The 9,194-nt window shown below is 33.3% G+C and overlaps 1 protein-coding gene across 2 annotated transcripts in view; it reads left to right on the top strand.

Annotated features, from left to right (window-relative positions):
- The window catches only part of LOC106457341 (glycine receptor subunit alpha-3-like), an 87,800-nt gene that overhangs the window by 18,724 nt on the left and 59,882 nt on the right, over nt 1-9,194 (top strand). Inside the window, exons 1-2 of one of the 2 annotated variants that reach the window (XM_022383226.1) lie at nt 940-954; nt 8,435-8,538. In XM_022383226.1, the coding sequence (XP_022238934.1) occupies nt 8,474-8,538 (65 nt within the window). In that variant the 5' untranslated portion in view covers nt 940-954; nt 8,435-8,473. Of the gene's footprint in view, nt 1-939; nt 955-8,434; nt 8,539-9,194 lie in introns of those variants that run through there. The other variant, XM_013916743.2, reaches the window with a different exon arrangement.

Below are 9,194 nucleotides of genomic sequence, written 5' to 3'. Positions count from 1 at the left end.
CATACTGCTGTGCCACTGGGGGGCTGTAGTTAATATACTGATAAAACAAATTAGTACAATAAACTTAACATGTTAAGTTACTGCTAAAAATATATGTGGAGAAAATTTGGCATTTATGTCGCTACTGATACAGAGAGATATATATGTGATATTAAAACGAATTTGGTTTTGCAAATCAGCAAGTTGTGAGACAACCACAACCGATATAAAGCTGCAGTGGAATGGAATGTAATAGAACAACATTTTAACGTTGTTTGGCGTTACGTAGGTAGAGTGATGCCACCAAAAATGTAGCGCTTTGGGGAAAGGTTATGTAACAGCCATTTTTTGACATTCAGATCATAAATATGTGTTCAGATCATGGATTTAAAATTTCCAAGAAAGGGATATATCTATCACTTTAACTTAATGGCATTGGACAACAAAGGGATATTGATCAGCTTGAGGCATTAGGACCACACATAAAGAGACTTGCAACAAGTCGTACCCAAGCCATGGTAAGCAAAGTGAGACATCTTGTAATAGGTGAGAATCCACGAACACAAAAGTCACTCGCAAAAACCGTTAACGTATCCCAGAATATAGAATGCAACATAATAAAGAAAACATCTCCGTTTGAAAGGTTGGCACAACCCAGTTGTACACAAGTTACTTTCACGATATATCAGTTCAACCGTCATCGCATATCTCAAGTAGTTGGAGAATGAAACGAGTATTCATGTTATTTAATAAGAAGATGTATCGCTCAAGTCGCAATTGGACTGTTGAAACATACACTATGAATTAATCATCCTTGTACACTAGATGGATCATGAAAAGCAGCAGAGAAGAGCGACATAACTAAGGCCTTACGATGCAGCCCTTTGCGATGGAAACTATGCTACAAGGCTATTTTGAAGATTCACAGAGAGAGAGAGCATGACCGGACGCGGGTACGTGGACTGTAACGACATGGTAAGGCTCTAAAATTGTTTTATCATGACGTACTCAACCTCTGAATTAGTTGTTATCATAAGATTAAATTGTGCAATTTGAAAAGACATGATAAGCTCAACTATGGTAAATGTAATATCATTCATGTAGTTAGTGCCCCTAACTACTCATTCACGTATGTGGAACTGCACTGGTTACACACTTTAAAAAACAATCATTCTGAGAACTTTGAAAGGAGATGAATATGAAATTAAAACCTAAGTGATTAGACACTTCACAAAATGCCCCCCCCCCAGTGGTTCAGCAGTAAGTCTGAAGGTTTATAACGCTAAAAACCGTGTTTCGACGCTCGTGGTGGGCACAGCACAAATAGCCCATTGTGTAACTTTACTCTTAAAAAAATCACTTCAGAAAAACAAACATTCTCAGAACTTCGAAAAGGTTTGGATATGAAAGTAAAAGTGAACTAATTAGTCACTTCAGAAAACAATCTTTCTCAGAACCTTGAACAGAATTGGATATGAATCTAAAACTGGACTGGTTAAAATTTTCAGAAGACAACTCTTCTCAGAACTTTGAACAGGGTTGGACATGGACTAATTACACTCTTCAGAAGAATGTTTGTCAGAATTTTGAGCATAGTTAACAATAAACCATACCAATAACTGATGATTTCTCATTAAATAGAAAATGCAGGCAAAACACAATATCAACTCAGGAATTCTTTCTATTGATCATATTTGTCAGATCAATGTGTGTGTGTTTATTAATGAAATAAGAAGAATATTAGGCCTATGAACCACAAAAAGTAATTGTGAATAGGCTACATGTGTTTGGGTATAGTTTTATCTTTCGTGAATATAATATTACAATGAATATGTAGCCTACTTATTTCGCGCACATTTCTTAGAGAGATACATCGGTTCTACTTCTGACGTCAGAAACGTGTCTGATATGTGTGCTTTGCTGTACAGTTACTTTCCACACTTTCAATCTTTATTTCAATTCACATCAGGATACCCGTGTTGAATAATTAATGTAAGCTGTAAAAGGTTTACAACATTTATAATTCACAATACTACACGTCGGAGTCAGGATCACGAACAAAACCTAAATGTGAGGCATCCAGGCAAAAAAAAGTCCAAAGCAATCAGCATTCAATTATAAGCGGAAACCAAATGTATTTTAAATGACTTCAACCGCACTATTGCAAAGATAAAAATAAAGAAAAATACATCACAGCCGTTATTAAAAAAACGCAATTTGGGAATGTAGCATGGAGTAAGTATTATCCATGTTGATAAATGGATACTAATGTAGCAATGAGACTATGAATGCTATGACAGGATCTTTTATTCTCAATGTTTTGACTACAAGTCTTCTTCAGCCATAGCATTCATAATCTCATTGCTACCTTAGTATCCATAGCATGGAGTGTTTTATACCTTTTATTAACAGTTCAAATGTTTGCTTGCATGAAAAGAAATCTGCTAAAGTTTCCTAGACACATAAATTCGGTTTCTATCTAAGATGTTATGGACAAACGCCCCCTAGCGGGTCAGCAGTAAGTCAGAAAGTTTATAGCACTAAAAACTGGGTTTCTCTACTCTTTATGAGAATAGTACAAATAGCCCATTGTGTAGCTCTATGCTTAACACCAAATAAACAAACAAACAAACCTGGATAAAAATATTTACGTTTAATGTATGATAAATTAATTCAGCATTTTTCGAATAACGCTTCAATATCAGAAAAATAATGTTTGGTAAAATATAAAAAGTAGGTATTAAAAATGGTAAAAAGTTGTGTTTAATATAATGGTACTGAAAACAGGAACGTTTAGTTGAACTTTTAAGGGGTTATCTTTTGTTTTGTAAGTGTCTGGTTATGCTAGATTTACTCGGTAAAACACCGTTTTTAAAGTATCATTTTTAAGTATTTTTATTCTAAATGCCTTAAAATACTAAAATAATATTCGGTCTGGCTACACCAAAGTGGTCATAAAGTAAATCAGTTGAATCGTTTCTGTTTTAAACAGATGTAGATGACAAGTATACGTCCCCCAGCGGCACAGCGGGAAGTCTGTGGAGCTACAAATCTAGAACCCGGGTTTCGATACCTGTAGTGAGCAGGCACAGATGACCCATTGTGTAGCTTTGTGCTTAACTACAAACAAGCAAATAAGACAAGTATATCATTATATTTTATTAATTGGGTATAAAGCATTAAAATAGACAGTGAGTAAAAACACCTCTATGTTTATGTTTCAAAATAAGATAATGTCTACATGTCTATCAAATTATTATAAAAAAAACTAAAATAGCTAGAGAATAAAGAAGTTATAATTTTAATTATAAACAGAAATAGAAGATAAATATATATATTAAGTTGTTATGAACGCCAAAACGACCAGTGAGTAAAGCTTTTGGTTGTTGTTAAGCGCAAAGCTACACAAAGGGCTATTTGTGCTATACCTACCGTAGGAATTGAACCCTGAATTTTAACATAATAGACCCTCAAGCTTACCGCTGTGCCACCAGAGGAAATTAGTAAAGCACAACTGAGTGGTTGTGTTTTAAACATAAATAGATGATAGTTATATCTGTGCATTTTATTAACTGGATATCAAATTCTTATCATGAGTACTTTTACATTTAGATTTCTATTTTCTCAAAAGAAATAAATAAATCTTACCTTAGTTTCTTTAGAAAATGTTACAACTTATTCCGTTGGTCTGTTATGGACTACACTATGTGTTAAGTTTCATTTAGCTTTCTACTAATCCCATCATTAAAACAGATTTTTATATGAATTGTTTCAGTCAATATAAAAAAAAACGATTTTAATTTTCAAGGTCTCTGAGCAAATACAGGAAACAGTGTAATGTTTGTTTTATTTAATTATCTAAGAACACGAAGACGTTTCATTCTATAGATAACAAAGTAACAGGAAAAAGTAATTTCGTCTCACTATAAGTGCATTTTACGTGTTAAATTTTCGATTTGTTTTACTTTAGAAGCTATTTATTTCACAGGTAAAATTGCATCACGAACAATCATGAAAATTTAAGTAGTGCAGATAAAGTAACCGTCTCTAACCTATCTTTGAATCCTTAGTCTCTACATTTTTAATACCCGTATTAGGAATATTCAAGATATGATTTTTCAAACGAGAGAAAACATTTTAATCTCAATTTCATACGAACACTACCCATCAATAAACCGCAAATTTTATTATGTCTTAATACTGGAATTTAGATACCACAATTTTATTTAACAAAAGATAAAACTTTAAACCCGCGTGCTTTAGAAAGGTGGATGTTTTTTCTTTACAGGTTTAGTGTTTAATTTTTTTCTATTACTTATTTTTTGATCCTACGTACTTTTTAAAGTCATGATGGACAATTCGACGTATCATACGGTTTATCATTTTTATCCGTACCAACCTGGAATTATAACAACATTTGTAACGCATCTTGGACACGACCTTATTTTTCTATGGATTGAATAAATCATTTGATTGGTATACAAAATTGTAAACTCTAAAAGTAAAACGATTGTTACCATTTACTTGTTTATATAGTATCGTGCCTGCGATAAACTTCGAGATTTGAAATCAGAATGATTTTTTTTTGTAATAGACCTTTGATAAAAAAAAGTTTTTATCTCGAATTTTGCGACGTAGTCAAACTATTATTTTTTGCTGCAAACCAGATGAACAGTTTGTAATTAGTCTTTTATTTATTTCAAGATTTAGGTTAATTTCTTAATAAGTGTTCTTAATGGTACAAACTACACTTATACCTTAAAGTATAATTAGTATTAAGATCAATTAATTAAATGTAATCAAACTTTTTTGTTGCTTCTGACTTATTGCTATAATAATCCTAAGAGGCTCAACATTAAAAAATAGAAATATCATAAACTTGGAAATAATTATCATCAGAGAGAAAGTAAAGTATAATCTATGTAGCTGCTAACCTTATGGGAATATTAGGATTTCCAAGCATGCAAGTAGGCAGCAAAATACAACAAATTGAAATCAGATATCCAGTTTCTTCCTTATAAATAATCATTACACCCGTAGGATTCGAATAATCTTTGAGATCATCAGACTAGTAAAAATATCAGTTCGTGTTATTGCTACAAGTCTATGTTTTTACCAGTTGAAAAGTGCATGGGCTGGTGGTTAGGGCACTCGGCTTACAAGCTGTAGGTTGCGGTGGTTGGTGTTGACTAACTGCCTTCCTTATAGTCTATCACACCAAAATTAGAGACGGCTAGCTTTGCGAGAAAATCAAAACAAACAAAAGAGCAGTGGGGGAAATTGATCTGTTACACTATAGGGCCAATTTTATCAGTAACGTATCGGTGAAAAATCCCATAAATACTGGACCACTCTGGACATGGTCTTGATAGTGGTCAGAGTATGTGCCCGGGAAACTTGGCACAATCACTGATCCTCGTGTTGTAATATTAGTATTTACCCGTAAAATCAGAAAGTGTAAGCATAAAACAACTGCCAAAGAGAGAGGAAGAGGTCAACATTGTACCTGACATTCTCAGTCTAAAAAATAATTACCTAAATACCGATCAAGAACATAAAGAATATTGATTTGACGCCATATTTATTAATTCACCCACCTATAAGCTACTCCATTCATTACAAAACAGTGTTTCAGTTTCTCAAGCATTTGATTTGAGTGGAAGAACACTTCAGAAGGTTTACTGTATATTGTCTGTTATTTAGATGTGAATTAAGCTTCAGATAACTGTCTTTGCTTTTTGGACATACTTGACGTTTCATATTCGTTCAATAACTTCTTTTTTATACGGAAAACAGCCAGTAGTATACCTTTATTTTTTTAGCACAAAGCTATACTGCCCCGGATTTTAGCAGTATATATCCTTAAACTCATCGATGAAAAACAAGATTGTAGGCAATTTTAAATTATAACAAATTTTCAAATGCTAATTAATGGTCAGCCTTGAAAAAGAAGATGGCAAGTGATTTGTAACCCTACATTACAATATATTTCAATGTGCTATTAAGTGTCCAGCCCTGAAAAAGAAGATGGGAAGTGATTTGTAACCCTAAATTAGAAAGTACTTTCACATATAATTTTATTTCCAACTTTTTAAATGGATTTGAAGTCATCTACAGACCATAGTGGATTTGAGAGACGAATCACTGCCAGTTTAATCAAGCAAAACTAGTTGTGCCCTATAATTTGTTTTACTTGGCTCACTTTTTACATCCTTTCTATTGTACGTTTATGCTAAATACCTAATTAGACACTTTCAAAAACTGAAGTATAAATGATATTTTTTATTAGTTACTATAATTTTTTATTGTTCTAAATGTGTGTTTGGTCCCAGCCTGTTCGTGTTCCTCTGTAAAAGTTTCATTCATAATAATAAAGTTATTTACTAAGGAAATTAATATTCCCTTTAAATTATAAAGCCACCCAGTTTTATTTATAAGATATGTCTAATCACGACTGGATATCGAAGACTACATGCTACGTAGCATAAATGTTTCCCATAAGCCTATTTTGCTCAAGCTTTAAAAAATTGTAAAAAAAAAAACGATGTAAGTTTGTTTCTTACTCTTTGTTTTGAACTTTGATAAATGATTTTAGTAACTTTAAGATAATACTGTAAAAAAAAAACAATTTACTCAAGCAAATGAGTTTTATGAAGTATTAGTTTGTTTTGAGTAGTAACTACCTTGAGTTCCTGTATACTATGACTTGTACATACGTTAAGCTACCAGCAATTAAAAGAAATTAAAAACAACCTAACCAGGATCGGATCTTTAATAGTAAAGTAAACTGAGCCGTTATAAGTTGTTCTGTTTCTAATAATGCCCTCCGGTGGCCCAGCGGTAAGATTGAAAGCTTATAGTGCTATTTGTATTTGTATTTATAGCAAACCTACTAAGACTATTTGCCTCTGTCCCTAATTTTGAGCTACTGACCAGCGAGAAGGCAGCCAATTAGCAACACCTTACCAACAACCATCCATGCTAAGAGATTGACTGTCACTCTTATAAAATGTGGAAAGTCGTTTGGGATCACAAGAATTAAAACCCGGCTCACCAGCTTCGAAATCTGCAACCAATATAACGCTAGAATTCGGGGATGGACCTCTCTGGTGGGCTCAGCACACGTAGCCTATTGTGGAGATTTGTGCTTTAAATAAAACCAACATTCCCCAAAAATCAATAAGAATATTTGATGTCATAGATATTATTAGTGTAATATTGAAAATAGTTGCTTTAATATAACAATCAATAAGATAGAAGTATTTGACGGGATCTACCTACGTTCTTAACCTCATAAGTTTCATATCTACCTGACTCAGCGGTAAGGATTATGACACTAAAAACCGAGTTTAAAGCTTTGTACTTAAAAACATAATTCACATGCATTTCTTTCTTATTACATATTTTCATTGAATGTCCGAAAATAATGCCTTTTTTATTTGTTTGAAGTTAAGCACAAAGCTGCACAATGGGCTATCTGTGCTCTGCCCACCACGGGTATCGAAACCCGGTTTTTAGCGTTGTGAGTCCGCAGACATACCGCTGTGCCACTGGGGGGTAAAATAATACTTCCAGGTTAACATTTGGATTGAAATTCATACACTTAACCACATTCAGATGGTGCTAGTTGTATGGTAAAATGATAAATATATTCTAAGTCCTGTTGAAATTCAATGTATTTTGTTAGAATTGTAATGGATTCTGCAGTCAATTTCTAAACAGAAAAATGAAAGAAATGATCATTCACAGATTCCAACGTCACCTTATGGCAGCTATTGGACTATTTATATTTTTACTTTAATTTTGTCATAAAAAAACAAACTTGATTTGGTTGTTGTTGGAGAAGTGACGATTATTTCTAAGGTTTAAAAGATCTACATTTCGACATCTATGAAAAATAAAATACCCATATTCTTTGCATTTTTCTTATAAAAAATTCCCTATAGCAAAGTCATAGAGTATGAAAGCTTAATTGTTGTTGTTTCGAAAACAAGCAACAACAAAATTTCTCGATGATCAGAGGTTTATTGTTTGTTTGTTTCAGAATTTTCGTGCATATGTGTTAATAACTTTCCTTAATTTTTAACTGGTAGACTAGAGGGAAAGCAGCTAGTAAGCAGCAGCCACCGTCAACTCTTATAGTAGTTAGGCTTTCATTGTCATTCTTTTAACGCATCCACGGCCCCAAAGTGCGTCTTCGCTGCAACAGAACGCAAATCAGGAATCCCCAGATTCGCAGCCCGAGTATGCTAACCACTAGATTACGCCTAGCTCACGATCATTAATCTAAATTTACTATAAGGCAGACAGATGGCGAGAGGTGTTAAAATATGATTTCAAACTTCGAAAAAAAAACGAAGGGCGATTAACCGATGAAGAGAAAAGTCTTTACAAAGAAAATTTCATTTATTTTTCCATTGTAATTCTAAACATATTACATCTTAATATCTTTCAGGACAATAACAGCTTGAGATGACTCAGTGAATTTACAACGATGGCTTGCACGAAGTATATGATTCATATATCTGTGATATTTCTACTAATTATCAACGTGTCAAGGTACGTACCTAATTGCATTTCCCATCGCTTGGTGTATATTTATTAACTTTTTTACTTTACTTAAAATTATCAAATAATGTGTTGTTTTTTAATTACGACTACGGTCTTCATACATTTATTGTGCTCTCTAACAAGTTCAACATGTTTATTTTCTATATTTTGAGGCATTTACTCTACACACATAAAGGGTATTTTTACTTTCAATTGTACTGTTAAAGTAGGTGTGCCATTTTTACTTTGAGGCATTTATTCTACGTATATCACAGGTACTTGTACCCACCGTTGATATGTTAAGGTAGGTGTGTCATATTTATTTTGAGGCGTTTATTCTACGTACATCAGGTGTACTTGTACCCACCGTTGATTTGTTAAGGTAGGTGTGTCATATTTATTTTGAGGCTTTTATTCTACGTACATCATAGGTACTTGTACCCACCGTTGATATGTTAAGGTAGCGTGTCATCTTTATTTTGACGCATTTATTCTACGTACATCAGGGGTACTTGTACCCACCGTTTATTTGTTAAGGTAGGTGTGTCATCTTTACTTTGAGACATTTATTCAACGTAAATCAGGGATATTTGTACCCACCATTGATTTGTTAAGGTAGGTGTGTCATCTTTACTTTGAGACATTTATTCAACGTAAATCAAGGG

This window comes from Limulus polyphemus, unplaced genomic scaffold (genome assembly GCF_000517525.1).
Source record: "Limulus polyphemus unplaced genomic scaffold, Limulus_polyphemus-2.1.2 Scaffold319, whole genome shotgun sequence".
NCBI classification, from domain to species: Eukaryota; Metazoa; Arthropoda; class Merostomata; order Xiphosura; family Limulidae; genus Limulus; species Limulus polyphemus.
Note: the sequence above shows the minus strand (reverse complement) of the source record. Positions and strands in the feature narration are given on the sequence as shown.